At 40.5% G+C, this 19,045-nt stretch overlaps 2 protein-coding genes and 1 long non-coding RNA gene across 5 annotated transcripts in view; 2 read left to right on the top strand and 1 right to left on the bottom strand.

The window, feature by feature from the left end:
- The window catches only part of LOC105044196 (protein NRT1/ PTR FAMILY 5.2), a 12,241-nt gene extending 6,060 nt beyond the window's left edge, over positions 1–6,181 (top strand). The window contains exons 1-2 of one of the 2 annotated variants that reach the window (XM_073255363.1): positions 1,345–2,315; positions 5,087–6,181. In XM_073255363.1, coding sequence (XP_073111464.1) covers positions 1,741–2,315; positions 5,087–5,954 — 1,443 coding nt within the window. In that variant the 5' untranslated portion in view covers positions 1,345–1,740 and the 3' untranslated portion in view covers positions 5,955–6,181. Of the gene's footprint in view, positions 1–1,344; positions 2,316–5,086 lie in introns of those variants that run through there. The other variant, XM_010922009.4, reaches the window with a different exon arrangement.
- Positions 6,182–12,544: 6,363 nt separating this feature from the next.
- LOC140857227 (MDIS1-interacting receptor like kinase 2-like) lies at positions 12,545–13,111 on the top strand. Its single transcript, XM_073255986.1, has 2 exons — positions 12,545–12,674; positions 12,783–13,111. Exons 1-2 carry the CDS (start codon positions 12,545–12,547, stop codon positions 13,109–13,111), a joined length of 459 nt encoding a protein of 152 aa, XP_073112087.1.
- A 992-nt stretch (positions 13,112–14,103) lies between these two features.
- LOC140857082 (uncharacterized) lies at positions 14,104–18,680 on the bottom strand. Of its 2 annotated transcripts, none has more exons than XR_012140583.1 (2): positions 18,053–18,680; positions 14,104–14,462 (listed from the first exon to the last, which is right to left on the bottom strand). It is a non-coding gene; the product is annotated as an uncharacterized lncRNA (long non-coding RNA). The 2 variants fall into 2 exon arrangements; XR_012140584.1 differs by having other exon boundaries at positions 14,104–14,351.
- Between the last annotated feature and the right edge of the window lie 365 nt (positions 18,681–19,045).

The raw sequence follows: 19,045 nt of genomic DNA, 5'->3' as shown, positions 1-19,045 counted from the left end.
TTATTGGTTGAAGAGCTCTCATGATGTCGCTTGAAGGAAACCGATTGACATCTCATATTGCATGATGTTTATCCAAATGCATGGCCCATATGTCATGTATATCCCATTGTTGGAGATAATTGTTGGCACTCTCGCCAGCAGGTTTTGTAGGACGTACAAATTACCTTTCCGAAAGTAATGATACCTACTTATTCATCAAAAATAGAACTACTAATTCTATGTCCCTTAACTAGCACCACAAGGAAACTTGTATTGCTTTCAATTTGGCTACGACTTCAGAAATCTCAGGTTATGAGACAAAATTCCTTTGTCTTTTAAACTTTTTGTATGCCTGACTGAACTTGGAATGACATCTTAGAATAATTTCATACCAGTAAAACTTGCTTATATGTTTCAGACGAATAGGACAGCATGGTCATACCATGATTGATATATACAACATCTCGCCTGAAGTTGTAAGAGGCCATTAAAGGTTTTTATCCTTTTAGTAGCATTAAAATTAGATTTTCTAAATTTAGATATATTTTTTATAGGCAAATATCATAAAAAAATTCATCAACTTTTTCATTGACCAACTTATCTATATTCTCATACTTTTCTAAGTAGTAAATTATTTTTTCATGGATAGCATTTACTCATAAAAAAAGAAAAATTTTATCTACCTAGAAGATGAATAAGTCATTTTCCATCAACCGAAAAAATAACTTTTTTATTTCATACCTAATATACCCTTATCTTTAATAATAATATAATATAATATATGATAATATAATATAAAAATATTATAATATAATGATATAATGATATAATATATCATAATAATAATATAATATAATACACTATATCATTATATATAATAATATTTATATAATAAGGGTATTATGGAATTATGGATAGATTTTAGCAACATATCCAGAAAACTAGTAATACAAAAAATATGGATAATAGATTTTCGAATCATTTTCTAATGAATAAAATAATATAAATAAATTATTTTTCTATCTAAATATTGCTTAAAAAATATTTATTCAAAAAAATATAGATTTTTAGATAAAGTTTTTACTCTCAAAAAAAGATTAGAGTGTCCATAGTTCTCTATGATTGCATATAATATAAATTCTGTTTCTAAAGATTGAATGATTTGATTCAAGTCTTCCAAGAGGACACCATCATGTAGAAGTGCTGATAATCAACCATAAGAACTAGATTGCAATCTTCAATATGAACAAAATATGAAGTTTATATTTTGCTCAAAAGATCGATGCATCTCCATGTGTCCTAACCTTCTAATTGTGAAACTTTACCTGTTGTTCTAAGGGGGTACTTGGTTCGGGAGAGTGGGGGTTTGGAATCAAAATTGGAGTGGGTGACTCCCATTCCAATCATTTGGTTGTGAGGAGTTCCATTCCGATTCCGATTCTGTGATGGAATGGGAATGATCCAATATATATAAAACTCAATTCTTACTCTCCTCTATGGATTCAAATTTTCATTCCAATTTCGATTCTGATAATGAACCAAGTACTTCGAGAGATTTGATCATTCCGATTCCGATTTCAAACTATTTTGATTTTCATTCTAATTTCGATTTCAGTCACAAACCAAGCAGTCCCTAAATGTAATGCTAGTTTTCTCATTCCATGATCTTGGTGACATGTTCAAAATGGAGACATGCTCTTTTATGTACTAATTCTCAGATAGAGAATAAAAACTCCTCATTTTTCAGAACAACAGCCATCGATGATCTTATATGTGCTAACAGGGAATGTGCTTGCTGACACTAGCAGTTTCTGTACCAACATTGAAGCCACCACTTGCAAAGCCAACTGTGAACCTGCTTCAAAATTGCAACTAGGTGTGTTCTTTGGGGGACTGTACATACTTGCACTGGGAAATGGTGGAACCAAACCCAACATTTCCACAATAGGTGCAGACCAGTTTGATGAGTTTGATCCTAAGGAGAGGATGCATAAGCTTTCCTTCTTCAATTGGTGGATGTTTAGCGTCTTCCTTGGGACACTGTTTGCCAATACATTCCTGGTCTATCTGCAGGACAATGTTGGCTGGACTGTGGGATATGGAATTCCAACGCTTGGGCTCATAATCTCAGTGATCATTTTCTTGGCTGGCACATCATTCTATAGGCACAAGGTGCCACAAGGAAGTCCATTTACCAGGATGGCTAGGGTTATAGTGGCTGCACTGAGGAAGTGGAGACTTCCCATTCCTAACGACCCGAAGGAACTATATGAGCTGGATTTAGAGGTGTACACAAGGAAGGGAAAGTTTAGAATTGACTCCACAAATACAATAAGGTTAGTAACACTACAACTATCACGAAAGTTAGAAGATTTCTTGGAATTTCAAGGTTAGATTTTCTTAAAATAAGTATCTTTTTCTTGTTCTTATATAGTTGCTAAAATGATTTTGTTACTTGCACATTGCACGCCTTACAAACTATTACGATGAGGGTAAGAAGCCAATCTCTTTACCATTTGTCCCTATTAAGTGCAAGCAGAATTATTTAGTTCTCCAATCAGACTTTCATTAATATTGAAGCCTAAAATCCCACAAATTTGGAGAATACTAGTGGCCCCTCTTGGTAAAATTTATTATCTTTCATTAGTAATTTGGTCACAACTTCTAGTTATACAACCACTCAAAGCCTTAGATTAACTTTTAAGTGCACCAAACATATGCCATGGCCATACATCATTTTCCAAGTAACATTATCATTAAAGTTCTAAATTTTTGCTAAATCAATACTCATTAGCAATCCAAAATCACCAAAGTTTCTTCTTAACTGTTCTCAATCAGAAATGACCTCAACTATCTCTGCATTGTTCTCAATTACAAAAGTCTACTGCTGTAAGGAATGATTAATTGGATAACACAACCACAAATTTTACCATAATATAAAAATTCAAATTCAAAGTTGCAATATGAAGGTCGAAATAGAGATACAATGGTACAAAATTATAAAGTTGACAAATATCAAATAAAACTAGCTTAGCTACTAAAGAAAAAATTATAGAGACACCACTCTAAATTTGGTCAGTTACACATAGACTCCAAAAGTTTAAAATGTTTTAATTAGCCATCAAAACTTTATTTTCATTGTAACATAACCCAACCATCTATCTAGATCTTGATACCATTAATGGAGTGAGAAAAAAACCAAATATTCTTATTTCAGAGAGAACGGATTATAGCTTTCAAGTAATCTCAAAGCATAATCCTCTGTGATTAATCCAGTTGCATAGATCTTAAAGCATTCTATTTTATATCATTCAACCACCTATATAGATCTCAAAGTACTCAATCATTTGTTATCCATCCACATGCATGGATCTCAAAGCACTCTATCCTTTATACTCATCTTCTTGCATACATTTCAAAATGCTCCATCTTGTATCATTCATCTATTGGATAGATCCCAAAGTACTTTGTATGTCATCCATTTATCTGCACAAATCTCAAAGCACTTCTCTATCATCCATCTTTTTGCACAAATCTTAAAGCACTATATCCTTTATCATTCATCTATCTACACAGACTCAAAGTGCTTTATTCTTTATCATCTGACCACTTGCATATATCTCAAAGCACTCCATTCTCTATTATCTATCTTCTTGCATAGATCTTAAAGCACTCCATCCTCTATCATTCATCTATCTGTAAAAATCTCAAAGTACTTCATTTGTCATCCATTCATCTTCACAAATCTCAAAATACTCCTCTGTCATCCATCCACATATACAGATCCTAAAGCACTCTATCTTTTATCATTCATCCACTTACATATATCTCAAAGTATTTTGTTCTCTAACCTCCATCCATCTGCATAAATACCAAAGCACTCCATCTTCTATCGCCATCTTTCTATACAGATCTCGAAGTACTCCATCATCAATCATCCATCTACCTGCACAGATCTCAAAGTATTTTATTCTCTATCATTCACTAGTTTATATAAATCTTAAAGCATTTCATCCTCTATCATCCATTTGCTTATATAGATCTTAAAGTGCTCGATTCTCTATCATTCATCCACCTGCATAGATCTCAAAGCACTCCATCCTTTGTCCTCCATCCACTTGCATAAATCTTATATCACTCAATCATGTATCATCCATCTGCTTGCACAAATCTCAAAGTACTCCATTCTTTATCATCGATGCACTTGTACAAATCTCAAAGCACCCAATTCTCTCTCAACCATCTGTTTGTATAAATCTTGAAGTGCTCTCTCCTGTGTCATTCATCTATCTGCATAAATTTTAAATCGTTCCATCATGCATCTATCATCTATCCATTTGTATAGATTTTAAAGCGTTCCATCTTTTATTATCCATCAAATTGCACAGGTCTCATCCATCCATTTATATAAATCTTAAAATGCTCCATTCTTTATTATCCATCCATTTGCTACAAATTCAAAATACTTTGTTCTTTATCATCCATCACCGTCAAAGATATCAAAGCAATCTATGCTTGCATAAATTTTAAAGCACTCCATCCACACCCTTAAGAAATTAGTGGGAAGAGCAATTTTGAAATTTTATAAAAATTTAGTTATCATATGACTCCCACATGATAACATTTTATAATGAAAATAGTATCGATCATATTACAATAAATTTGAAATTTTGATGGCTAATTAACACTTTTAAATTTTTGAGGTCTAGATATAAATGATCCAAACTTGAAGATGTGTTTCTATAATTGTTTTCAAAAATTTATATGCATTCCAAAATCGAATTGACAATAATTATATATACAAAAGGATTGATAGCATAGCATTATTCCCTCAAAGGATCGATAGCGTAGCACTATTCCCTCGTCTACAGGCAGTCTGGTAACTTTCCATCTAGCAAAATTCTAATGGTCATCAAAAAAAAAAAAATCTATATGATTTAGTTAGATATTTTAGGATAGCGATTCTTAAGATTTTAAAAACTAGTTCGACTGTTAACCAGAAATATAAAGAAGGTTATTTTATTATTTTTTCCCTAATTTTATAAGCTTTGTTTGCAAATCTAGTCCTAGTAATTTTTAACTTCCCTTTTTTCATGAACAAATGCAGATTTCTCAATAAAGCCGCAGTGAAAGATGGCTCCGACACCCCATGGACATTGTGCTCGGTAACCCAAGTGGAAGAGACAAAACAAATTATACGAATGCTTCCAATTTTGACCGCAATGTTCATCCCAAGCACGATGATTGCTCAAACCAACACCCTTTTTATTAAACAAGGTACTACTTTGAATCGCCACATCGGACCACACTTCCAAATCCCCCCAGCATGCCTTGGTGCATTGGTGACACTATCCATGCTTGTTTCTGTCGTTCTCTACGACCGTTACTTTGTAAAGTTCATGAAGATTTGGACAAAGAATCCTAGGGGAATCACACTCCTTCAAAGAATGGGAGTCGGACTTGTTCTCCAAATCATAATTATGCTTGTCGCCTCCCTAACAGAGAAAAGCAGGCTAAGCATTGCTAGAAGTCATGGACTGGACAAGACTGGGGGACAAGTTCCTGTTACCATCTTCATACTGCTTCCTCAGTTTGTGCTTATGGGAATAGCTGATGCTTTCTTGGTGGTGGGAAAGATAGAATTTTTCTATGACCAAGCCCCAGAGAGCATGAAGAGTTTGGGAACTTCATATGCTTTGACTGCTTATGGTGTGGGCAACTTCCTCAGCAGTTTTCTCCTAAAATTGGTCTCTAACATCACGAGCAGACATGGTGAAGGTTGGGTTCTAAATAATCTGAATGCCTCCCATCTGGATTACTATTATGGATTCCTTACCATCCTTAATGCCCTAAATTTCATGTATTTCTTATATGTGAGTAAGATTTTCTCCTACAAAGTGGAGCTATGTCGATCCCTTGATGCATCTGGAGACGATCGAGGGGCAACATATGCTCAGAAGGAATTGAGTACCTAAGCTAAATGCTTTCAATCTATTGTGTAGCAGATTAAAGGCCAATTAAGCCAGTTTATTTTATGACTGAAAGGAATATTTGGGAAGCTAAGGGCCGTGCTGTTTACGTAGTGGTTCTTTCCTAGGACCTGCTTGTGGAAACAAGCATAAGAAATAATGGGAGGTCAAAGATATATTTATTATGTAGATTTTCTAAATATGCGTAATACTTCTGCTTCCATATTGTTATATGATTTGTAAGAAAGTTCTACATGTTGGTAGCTTTATATCTCCTTCAATTTACAAAATGAATCTCACTCCCTCTCTAAACTGACAAAGAAAAGGTTTGTACTCTAGAGAAGGATGGATTTCCACTGTGTAAATGTCTATTCTGATATTACATATGTGATAATCCGGCCTGATGGGGCCAAAAAGCCCACAAAACCCATTTAAAAAAAAAAAAAAAAAAAAAATAGGGAGGAAGACTCCGATCGGGAGTCTTCCTCTTCCCCGATTCCGATCAAGAATCGGAGTCCTAGGGCCACTAAAAGACCCTAGGACGAGCTCTATAAGAACCTCCCTCCTCTCCTCTAAGTGTTGATCCATTAGCCACCGACGATCGTCGGAGTTTTTCTCCGATTTTTCCGATTGAAGCCGCGGCGCTTCGACCTGTGCTCGCCGCGATTTCACGCCGGTGGGGATCATCGGAGATTGTGGTAAGACCTCCTTCCTCTTCCCCTCTTCTCTCCCTTCTTTTCCGTGCCTGTGAGCACGATGGCCGGCGACGGGTGTCGCCGGATTTTGTTGGAAAAGAAAACCCCCTATTCACGCCGCTTCTTTTCTCTGATTTTCCGGCACCGACGGTCACGCCGACCGCCGGCTCTGGCCTCTCCGAACCCGGAAGAGTCATCCGTTGCCGCCGGCCACCGCCGGGCATGATATGGCCGTGATCGGCCGGTCAAGGCATGGGGCCTCTAGGTCCCCTATTTCGGCCCAATGAAAGCCCGGGAAGAAGAAGAAGAAGAGAAGAAAAGAAAAGAAAAGAAAAGAAAAAGAAAAAGGAAAAAGAAAAAGAAAAGAAAAGAAAAGAAAAAGAAAAGAAAAGAAAATGCAAAATAGAAAAAAAAAATAAAAAAAAAATAAGAAAAGAGAAAAATTTTCTCTCTCCCCTCTTTCTCCCTCTTTCTCTCTCTTTCTCTCTCTATTTTCTCTCTCTAAAAAGAAAAGAAAAAGAAAAAAAAAATATATATATATATATATAAGAATAATAATAATTAAAAAAAAATACATGTGAGAGAAAGTTTCTCTCATTTCTCTCTTAAGTCTTTCTCTCTCTAGAATTGAACTTTCTCTCTCTACCTTCTCTCTCTATTTTCTCTCTAAATTTTCTTCCTATTTTCTCTCTCTAGACCTTTATCTCTTTTTATGGATTTCGTCTCTCTAGGGTCATTCTCTCTCTGATTGCATCACAGACCCTAGGATAAACTTGAAATGAAAATATGATGATCTGAGACTGCTCCAAAATTCGTGCAGTAGATTAGATCCTGATCCGATCTTTCTTCGAAATTGATAACATCGATCATGGTTAATCCATATTAAGTCATCCTGATATAACCTCTGATGATCTCAATCATGATTGCCATTTTTGAAAGATACGAAGATTCTCTCTCCACTTTCTCTCTCTACTTTCTCTCTCATGACCGACTTTCTTTCTCTAAAAAAGGTCTATGAATCTTGTATCGAGTCATGCCTTCATCTTTTAGAAGCTCATATTGACTCTAACAAGATGATCCGAAGTTGCTTTGATATCCGTGCTGTATGTCAACCTCATTTGATCATATCAAGGATCTTTCAAATTCATTATTAAAGAATCCTATTGATTGATCTTGACCTTAATTCGATCTGTGCTTCACGATTTCTTGATCAAGTCACTTAAATCTGACCCTCAGATCAGAGACCCTGAATTGCCCTGGTATCTGGATGGACCGACACATCCGGACAACAATCCTCTTTCTTTATGATTTAATCTTATTATATTTATGGAATAGAAATTGATGATGATTTGATATTTTAAATAGGATTAGCTGATTCTTCTAACGAAGTCTGAAGATCTAAGATGAACGAGGTAAGTGGATCTTATGCTCCTTATTTATTTTTAAATGATCATATTTTTATGTAAAGAATTGCTATTGATGAAATCATAATTTTTCATAAAATAAGGATCGGCATATGTGATATGAAAAAATATGTTTTATTATGAGCATTGATTTCATGAATATGTCTTATGAAAATAGCATGATTATGAAGTATGAATTTCATTGTTTTTTCATCTATGTATATGTATGCTTTAAGAAAAAGATATGATGATTTCAAAGGCTCTCAGATGGCTATGAATGAATTCCTTCGGGAAGGTCGACATCCGGAACTAGCATCCACACGAAACATGACCCTGCCAGCGGGTATAAAGTTGGCACATGAATTAAGAACTCTGTCGATTAAGAAACATGGCCCTGTCACGGATATAATAGTGACCTTAGCACGAATATCTGTGAGCAATATTTTGAAACATGACATGAATACAAAATGAAAATGATTTACGATTCATGATTATGAAATATACATGATTTATGCATGCATGATGAGTTTATGACTTGTTTTGTTATATGCTCTATGAAATGCTTTATTTTGCATTATCTGTTATTTTTTAAATATTACATTATCATGAAAAACTTATGCTTGATCCGATAAGGAAACGCAAGTTTTAGTTACTGGGCTAGTGTAGCTCATATTCTTTTTTTTTTTTTTTGAACAGAGAAATAAGGTTAGGATCGGCAAAAGGAATTCAAGTTTGAAGATCGACATAGCAAGCTGAAAAATTTGACAACAGAAGTTTAATTTATTTTATAATCATGAATTTGTAGTTATTTATGAATGTTGAGATTCGGATTAGTACTTGCTTTTGGATTTAGATGCTCTGAACCAATATTGGTTCGATTATTTGATGAATAATAGAATTGAACTTTTTTTTATTTGACGGATTTTAGATGATTATGATGGATTGGCTTCGTGTTATCGTGGGCTCCATCCCTCGATAGCATGGCCGTGTTATGTCCCGGATTTGGGGTGTGACAACATATGCTCAAACTTGTATGGAAGAAAGATTGGGTTGCTAAACTAAACGAGATTCCACTATATTTTTTGTGCCTCCATGAAAATACACTGCACTTATCTGAAAACAAATATTTATCAACTCATTCTTCTTCTAAAGCATGCTTAAACAAATATTTATCAACTCATTAATTTACTCCATTGTAGTAAATTTTTCTTGGGAAAAAAAAAAAAGGAAAGGGGGAGATACTTGTGCTAAACTGATCTAAGGGATTGAATTTAGAAAGAATAAAATATAGCATTCTTTAGTTTGGTAGGTGATGTCCTAGTGCGACTTTATGCATGCAGTCAATGCTTGGTTTGCTGATACAGAAAGTCTATAAAGCAGCCAGTCGTGCGTTAAATTGTGAGTGTTTTAGGGGATAAGTTGTTGCAAAGCTCTTGATGAATGAGTCAATCTCTCGGCAGTAGTCCTTTGTGATTCCATTTTTATTTTTTTTTTCTTTTTTCAAGAAAAATGGAGCCTCTGTAGTCGGTTAGATGTATTATGGGTTTGCCTCAACAAAGCCTATTTGTTTGCTAGTTCTCTTTTTCTTTTGATTGCTGCTTACAAGTCCCTTGTTCACTCATTTACTTTATTTTAAATAGCTCAATGGAAAGAAGAATTGAACTTTGGTGGGTGCTGGTGTTTTCCGGATTCGCTTGGCATCCGGAGGTTGCATACCTGTTTTGTTAAGCAACTGATGGTAAGACCAAACAGACAAGTTTTTTGGAACTGTCCCACCACCATATTCGCTTATCTTCTACGTTGGTGATGTGCGTGTTTCTTGGAGTTGTTGGTAGAGAGGGTTCGAGGCATTGACTACATTATTGAATACTTAATCTACTTCGGTTTCTTCTCCTCCTGATTGAAAGCCCCTGGGAACAAGGAGAACCAAGCTGAGCATTCTAAGCACCAAAGAGGACCACAAAATAAGCTGAGAGAATCAAGGCAATCTAGCTAGGTAAACCTTTCTTGAAGGAAAGATGGGACTATAATTAGCTCAACAAACACAGGCAAACTTCCAATCTTCCGGACCTAAGAAAATGCTCCTAATACAAGTGTGCATTGGGTATTATTTGTATTGAGAATGAGTCTTGGTGGCTGGGGCCATAGTAACTTGGTTCTATTGTGATCTAGAGGTCACAGATTCAAAATATGAAAACCATCTTTTTGTGGGCAGAGATAAGATTACATATATCTAACCCTCCTCAGATCTTACAATGATCGATGTCTCATGCACTGGGCTGCTCTTTTATTGAGTAATCTTTGTATCTTGAGAGCAGATTGCAAAATGCATGTCACAAAAGGGCAAAGACTCCTCAAAGATCATAATGTTTTGCAAAGCTATGTGTTCCCTAAGTGTTACTTAAATATATCAAAAGAATAAAAGAAATACAAGAATGAATGCAGCCTAAGTTCTTCCACAATTTCTTACATCAGAACTCTCCTGTTTACTTTTAATTCCCAGGTCTCTCCTAAAGAACATCATGATCTTTTGGTAGACACCAAGCTATTAGAAGAGTCTTAGCTGGATAGGTGTCGAATGATCCAGTAATCAACCTAGAGACTCTGAATTAGTTGACTTCTCCCAAAAATTTTTGGGCACCAATCCCCTGACCTAGACCCATCAAACATTCCTAGAAACATCCTTCACACCTAATCTAATGTAAAAGCTGCAGTGCGAAAACTTCATTATCCCATTAAAAATGATTTTTTGTTAAGAGTAAACAAATCCAACAAATATTATCAAGACTGTGAACCTCATCCTTTGAATTTTGTGACAGCAGAATGTTGACCAGATGAATGAAGCATCACTAAAAGCACCCTTCAGAACTAATTAAAAGCAGCAGCATGGATACCACAACATCTGAGAACACCAGCAACACCATGGTTGCACCAAGATGCTTCTCTCTTCTTGCTTTTCCTCTAATCTTAAGTCTTGCCATCTCACTCTTTTCCAATGGAACATTTGCTGAATCAGAAGCTGAGGCTCTTCTTCAATGGAGATATACTATTTCCAATCGATCGCTCAATTCTTGGTCACTTGCTGATGTTAGCAGCACAAGCCCATGCAACCGGACAGGAATTACTTGCAACAATTTTGGAAGAACCATCGGGTTAAGCTTACCAAATCTCAGCTTGCACGGTACGCTAAATAACTTCAGCTTCTCCTCCTTTCCGAGTCTCGCCCACCTTAATCTAAGCTTTAATGAACTCTATGGGTCAATACCACCCGGCCTTGGTGCACTTACAAATCTAAGTACACTTGACCTCTCCTCCAATATGTTCGGTGGTGCCTTACCACTTTCACTTGCAAGTTTGAAAAGCATGGTCTCTCTTAATTTAGCTGCAAATGATCTCACTGGTCATATACCCCCATCACTGGGTAACTTAACAAGCCTATCATATTTATCACTCTCCGATAACCATTTTTATGGTTCAATCCCATCTTCCTTGGGAAACTTGGCTAGGCTGCTCCATTTAGACCTCTCTATGAATCAGATCTATGGTCCAATCCCACCAGAAATATGGAGTTTGAGAAATCTCAGTGCACATACACTTTTCATGAACCACCTGACTGGTTCGCTCCCTCCAGCTACTGGTAACTTGAGCAGTCTGACAGTGCTCTTTACATGTGAAAACAGTCTATCAGGCTCTCTGCCACAAGAACTGGCCAATTTAACAAATTTGGTTGCACCATATGTGAGTCCGAATCGATTCTCTGGCCCCTTACCAGAGGGATTATGTTATGGCAGTCCCCTGAAGTTCTTTACAGCAGATAACAACCAATTCATAGGCACCATCCCAAAAAGCCTTACGAACTGCACTAGTTTAACGAGGCTAAGGCTTCACAATAATAAGTTCACAGGCAACATCTCTGAAGCATTTGGACTGTATCCAAATCTACGATATATCGAACTCAGTTCCAACAATTTCTATGGTGAAATCTCTAGGAACTGGCAATATTTACAAGAGTTAACAATAATAAAAATGTCTAAGAATAGGATTTCTGGAACCATTCGATCTGAGCTTGGGGGACTGACTCAACTAGGGGTGCTTGACCTTTCTCTGAACCAGCTATCAGGGGATATTCCAAAAGAGATAGGTAAACTGGGCCAGTTATACAACTTGAGCTTAAGTGGTAACAATTTGTCAGGGAGGATACCAGTTGAGATTGGAGAGTTGTCCAATCTACAAGTTCTTGACTTATCGGTTAACAATTTGACTGGAAATATACCAACACAATTGGGCAACTGCATCAAATTGCAATACTTAAAATTAAGCAACAACGAATTGAGCGGAAGCATTCCAAATCAGATGGGTAATCTAGAGCACCTACAAAGTTTACTAGAACTCACTAAGTGGGCAGATAACACCACAAATTGGAAATCTACAAATGTTGGAAAGCTTGAATCTGTCACACAATAAGTTATCGGAACTTATTCCATCCTCTTTAGGGAGGATGTTCAGCTTGTACACCATTGATCTATCCTACAATTCTTTAGAATGTCCCCTCCCAAACGGCAGAGTCTTCGAGCAAGCTTCAATAGATGCATTTATGAATAACAAAGATCTATGTGGTAAAATGAAAGGTCTGTCACCTTGGAACTCCTCATATACCAGTATGAGGCATTCAAAAAATAAGCATCATATCAAGATCATGATTATTCTAATTCCAAGTGCTCTTGTGATCCTACTAGTATCAGTTGGAGGGTTTGGTTTTTCAAAATGGAGATTGAAGAGGTTCAACATCATAAATAGCCAAGTGAGCAGCGAAGATCGGCTTTTAGAATGTAATTATGATGGGAGAATTGTCTACAAAGACATCATCGACGCGAGTGAGAATTTTGATGATAAATATTGTATTGCAGTTGCAGGATATGGGACTGTTTACAAGGCACAATTGCAAAATGGACAAGTTCTAGCTGTGAAAAAATTTCACCGATCAGAAGATGGAAGTTATTTTGATCAAGAATTTAAAAATGAGATACAGACCGTGACGAATTATTTGACACCGGAACATTGTTAAACTATATGGATACTGTTGCCATGCTCAATGTGTTTTTCTTATGCATGATTACGTAGAAAGAGGAAGCCTAAAAACTTTATTAGAAAGTAATGATAGAGCTCATGAGCCGGATCGGCCTAAGAGACTCCAGATTATTAAAGGCCTGGCTCATGCTTTATCTTATATGCACAATGACTGCAGCCCTAGGATAGTACATCAAGACATATCAAGCAAAAATGTACCTGTGAATCATGATTTTGAGGCTGTCATCTCAAACTTCGGCATTGCTAGGGTTTTGAAGCCTGACTCTTCAAACTGGACCACATTTGCAGGCACATATGGATATGCTGCTCCAGGTAACATGTAAAAGGATCCTCTAACTTCGATTATTCTAATATGCAGATAAAAGTAGTGCTCTCTCTCTCTTTCTCTCTCATGCGCGCGCGCGCACAAATACACACAAAAAGAAGGTACTTGAATGTGCAATATTTAGAAATAGCACAATGTCGATATCATGTAGAGCCAGTTTTATCATATATATAATGATGATAATGATATAGAATCTTCTAAAGAAAAGAAAAGAAAAAAATAAATGATGATAGTGATACAGAAAAATGGTTCATATTGCTCAATCATGGCTTCAAATTACTAGAAATCAGCCTCAAAACTATGTTATTAACTATTTTACCATCAAAATAGATTATGTATGGATATGTTTCTCCACAGGGTTTTATAAAAGAGTCCCCTTTTGGAGGAAAAATTTAAGTAAAAATTAGTATTGTAATAGTATTTAAGAAATTATATATTTTAATTACCTTAGTAGGAGCACAGAGAAATATATAGAAAGGGATGTTTCTCATGTTACCATTGTTTTATTCCCAGATGAGATATTTATTTAGCTGTATTTTAAATTTCTGATCTGTCTGTAGCATAAGTAATTTCACGGAAAGTGTTAATTTCATATTGCTATCTTCCTTGATACTTCAAATAATAAATGGAAAGCAAATATCAAATAGTTCTAGTATGAGAGTTACTTCATTTAATTGATCGATGTAAGATTATCAAAGTGATTTGGCCCAATTATTTGCAGAGCTAGCTTACGCAGGGATAGTCACCATGAGATGTGATGTATAGAGCTTCGGAGTTGTAGCGGTGGAGGTGTTGATGGGAAGGCATCCGGGAGAACTAATCACCTCTCTACCTTCAAGAAGTCATGGAAACATATTAATACACGATTTATTGGATCATCGTCTCTCACCCCCTACAAACGAGCAAATGAATGATAGCACCTCAGCAATGAAACTGGCAGTTGAATGCATAAATCCTGATCCACAATATCGACCAAGCATGCAACAGATATCTCAGGAGCTTTCTGCAGGAGTATAAGCTTCTCATAATACATTCCATACTGTTAGGATTTGACGCCTCGAGATTCAGCCCACATTAAGCCTACAGCGAGGTTCGCGGCGAAAAATGGAGTCCAACGAGACCAAGATCACCTGAATCGGAGCTCGGATGGAGAAGATACGAGCTTTCGAAGATGGCACGAAAATCGAGGCGGCGGAGGACCGGCGGCGGACGGCAGCAGCGCGGCCGCAGGCGGCGGCGCGCGGGACGCGCGTCCCAGGCCCGCGTGGGACGCGGGACCCAGGCCCGTGCGGGACGCGCGACCCAGGCCTGCGCGGGATGCGCGTCCCAGGCCCAGGCCCGCGCGGGACGCGCGACCCAGCGGCCTGCTGGCCCATCCCCGGTCCACCATGGACCGAGTGGTCCACGGAGCGGTCTGTGGACCGCGTGGGCGTTTCCCACGCGTTTCTCGCGGTCCACGGCCCTATTTCGTGGACCGGAGCGCGATCGGAGGGCCCAGGTGATTCCCGGTCTTGATCCGACGGTTAGGAGGGTTTCTTGACTTTGTTAAGGAGTCCTAATCCCTCTCTAATCATGGTTTAAAGTCTGTTTAAGCCTTTAAAAGGCCTGAGACACAGCAGAGAAGGGGTGGTTTTCGGTTTTCTCGCCGCCGTACGAACCGAGAAGAGAGAGAGGCGTGAGGCGCTGTGAGAGAAGGAGCCGGAGGCTCCTGGACAGCGGTCGCCAGGCTCTTCAGGGGTTCAGGGGGGTCTCCAAGAGAGAGAGAGCTTTTGTGAGGGAAACTTCATGTGAGAGAGAATTGGGTGTACAAGGGTTGAGGGTGAGGTCTCCTCTTGTAAAATTTCTTTTTGATAGTGAAGTTTGCATGCCCCGTGGAGGCGAGCCCTTTTGTGGCTGATCCACGTATTTTGATTGTTTTTTCTTTTGTTTTGTTTCTTCTTTCTTCCTGCTGCATCGCGTGGTACTGAAAGGGTCTTGGGAGGTGGTGTCCTGGCCAGACATCCACCCAACAAGTGGTATCAGAGCAAGGCGGTACAAGGACGCAGATTGCAGTGGTTGTGAGCAAGACTGAAGATGGAGAAAACAGGAACAATCAGGATGGAGATCAACAAGTTTGATGGTAAGAGCAATTTCTCCTTGTGGCAGGCAAGGGTGAAGGACGTGCTCATCCAACAGGGGTTGATCGAAGCTCTCTTGTGCGATGAGAAACCGACCACCATGGAGGTGCGGGATTGGAAACGGCTACAGATGCAGGCGGTGAGTACCATCCGTATGTACCTGGCGGATGAGGTGGTGATCCATGTGCTGAGCGAGACTTCCCCGATGGTGCTGTGGTCGAAGCTCGAGGAGTTGTACATGGCGAAGTCTCTCACCAACACTCTTTTCCTCTGGAGGCAGTTTTACCAACTGCGGATGACTGAGGGACAGAGCGTGCAGGAGCATTTGAGCCACTTCCAGAAGATCCTCACCGACCTTCTCAGCGTTGGCGAGAACGTTGAGGAGAAGACCAGGGCGCTGGTTTTGCTGGCGTCGCTTCCTTCTTCGTACGAGTCCTTGGTGACTGCTCTTCTAGTGGGGAAGAGTACTATCAAGATGGACGAGGTCACCGCGGCGATACTCCAGAACGAGGTTCTCAGGAGGGAGAACCCAGCTTCGAGCTCAGGTGTCGATAGCTCAGCTTTGGTGGCTTCTGGAGGTGCAGGAGGCGGTAGACGGAGCGACAGGAGATCGCATCGAGGGCGATCTAAGTCCAGGAGGGACTTGAGCAAAACCAGGTGTTACCGGTGTGAGGAGTTGGGGCATCTAGCCAGAGATTGCCCTCAACTGAAAAATCGGACGGTGGCTGCTGTAGCGACGGCCGGCAGCGATTCAGATGGAGATGTCCTGGAGATATCTGACGAGGTATCTACTTCTTCCCAGCAGTGGATATTAGATTCTGCATGCCCCTATCATGTGTGTTGCAGAGAGGAGCAGTTTGACTCCCTGGAGAACAGTGAGAGCACTGTATATCTGCCGAATGGATCGAGCTGTGCGATCAGAGGCATTGGGACGGTCAGCTGGAGGACACATGACGGTGCAGTGAGGAGATTGGGGGAGGTCCGATACATACCCGATTTCAGGCGGAATCTTATCTCACTTAGCAGACTGGATTCGAGAGGCTACAGGACGGTAGCTGGTGGAGGAATCCTGAGGGTGCTACGCGGCGATAGGATTGTGCTGGAGGGGAAGAAGGGGAGCAGAGGACATTATTACCTGGCAGGGAGCCCAGTGCGAGGTGGAGCATCGGGAGCCAGGTGGAGCCCAGAGCGAGGTGGAGCTCCAGGAGGCGGATCGGGCACGAGACAGGAGACTCGAGAGGACGAGAGGCGACGTCGCAAGGTAAGATTCCTATTGCCGCAGGATGATGCCCCGAGCAGGTCTCAGGTCAGGAGGAGCACAGCATACGACGGAGATGGGATCGAGCAGCCTGGCTCGACTCCCATGTTTGCCCATCCATGATCAGCAGGCGATTGCCCCAGGGCATGGGGGCGAGGAGATCCAGAAGCTCTCGGAGTTTGGAGGAGGCCGAATATCGAGTCGAGGTGGAGATTGTTAGGATTTGACGCCTCGAGATTCAGCCCAAAGCGAGGTTCGCGGCGAAAAATGGAGTCCAACGAGACCAAGATCACCTGAATCGGAGCTCGGATGGAGAAGATACGAGCTTTCGAAGATGGCACGAAAATCGAGGCGGCGGAGGACCGACGGCGGACGGCAGCAGCGCGGCCGCAGGCGGCGGCGCGCGGGACGCGCGTCCCAGGCCCGCGTGGGACGCGGGACCCAGGCCCGCGCGGGACGCGCGACCCAGGCCTGCGCGGGACGCGCGTCCCAGGCCCAGGCCCGCGCGGGACGCGCGACCCAGCGGCCTGCTGGCCCATCCCCGGTCCACCATGGACCGAGTGGTCCACGGAGCGGTCTGTGGACCGCGTGGGCGTTTCCCACGCGTTTCTCGCGGTCCACGGCCCTATTTCGTGGACCGGAGCGCGATCGGAGGGCCCAGGTGATTCCCGGTCTTGATCCGACGGTTAGGAGGGTTTCTTGACTTTGTTAAGGAGTCCTAATCCCTCTCTAATCATGGTTTAAAGTCTGTTTAAGCCTTTAAAAGGCCTGAGACACAGCAGAGAAGGGGTGGTTTTCGGTTTTCTCGCCGCCGTACGAACCGAGAAGAGAGAGAGGCGTGAGGCGCTGTGAGAGAAGGAGCAGGAGGCTCCTGGACAGCGGTCGCCAGGCTCTTCAGGGGTTCAGGGGGGTCTCCAAGAGAGAGAGAGCTTTTGTGAGGGAAACTTCATGTGAGAGAGAATTGGGTGTACAAGGGTTGAGGGTGAGGTCTCCTCTTGTAAAATTTCTTTTTGATAGTGAAGTTTGCATGCCCCGTGGAGGCGAGCCCTTTTGTGGCTGATCCACGTATTTTGATTGTTTTTCCTTTTGTTTTGTTTCTTCTTTCTTCCTGCTGCATCGCGTGGTACTGAAAGGGTCTTGGGAGGTGGTGTCCTGACCAGACATCCACCCAACACATACAATTGAATCCTCTATAGCTAGCAAACTGAATTAGTATACCTTTGGTGGGATCAATTATTCCTTCCTTTCAGGCTTTCCTCCTTGTTCTCTGCTAGTATAGAATCCGGCAACCCACGTGCTTATCCCACTTCGCCTCCCTGAAATCCTCAACCTAATAAGAACTTCTCGTTATGTCTGAGATGGGAAGCTGCCAAAATCTAGAGTCTCGAAATTCTTCCGTATATTCAAGCGTTGATGGAGCAGAGAATGGTAACCTAGCCACTGCTGTTGCGGACTTCGTTCCAAGCGTGCACTCCACGAGTCGCGAGACCATTGAACTCCGAAGCCAAGTCTCGCTCTCGCGCATTTCATCGAACAGATGAAGAGCTTGACTACACTACTACTTCTCGCATAGCCCGCCGCCTTCAAATCTTCAGATGAGGACGGCGGTGAGGGCTGAGGAGTTCGCCGGAGAGCCGGCACGGCCACCAGAAGATCGGGAAAGGACGCAGACCCGCTGCTCAATTTGCTCGCCCCACATAACGAGTTCCTCCGTTACCTCCAAATGCGGATGTCTTTATTATCTTTCCACGTGAACTCTTCCGCATGGAGGTTTTATGCGGGAATCTCTGTTCCCTTACACAATGTTTCTTGTGCGTAAATCCGCATATGGTTTCTATGCCGATTATCCGACTCCTGATGCAAGTGTTATGCGCGCGTCCTCACAAGGGGTTTATGGTGATGCTCTGGCTATTAGCTACTGTTTTGACACAAGTGTCTCACGTTCACACGTTCACATGTCCGCATATATTTTTCTATGGATGCGGTTGACCAACATCTACAAAAAGTAAGCTAGCCTGATTGCAAGGACTTCCCTAGCGATTTTGCATATACCACTCAGCAAGCATATTGGGACGAATGCTTTTTACTTTCTATTTGGTACAAAAAAAATAGATCGGAAGAAAGATGGATAGAAAAAAATAAATAAATAAAAAAAAAATAAATAATTTTTCATTCATTCTTTCATATATTTGATGAAAAAAAGATGGATGG

Source organism: Elaeis guineensis, chromosome 4 (genome assembly GCF_000442705.2).
Source record: "Elaeis guineensis isolate ETL-2024a chromosome 4, EG11, whole genome shotgun sequence".
In the NCBI taxonomy this organism is placed as follows: Eukaryota; Viridiplantae; Streptophyta; class Magnoliopsida; order Arecales; family Arecaceae; genus Elaeis; species Elaeis guineensis.
This window is presented reverse-complemented; position numbering and strand designations above follow the sequence as displayed.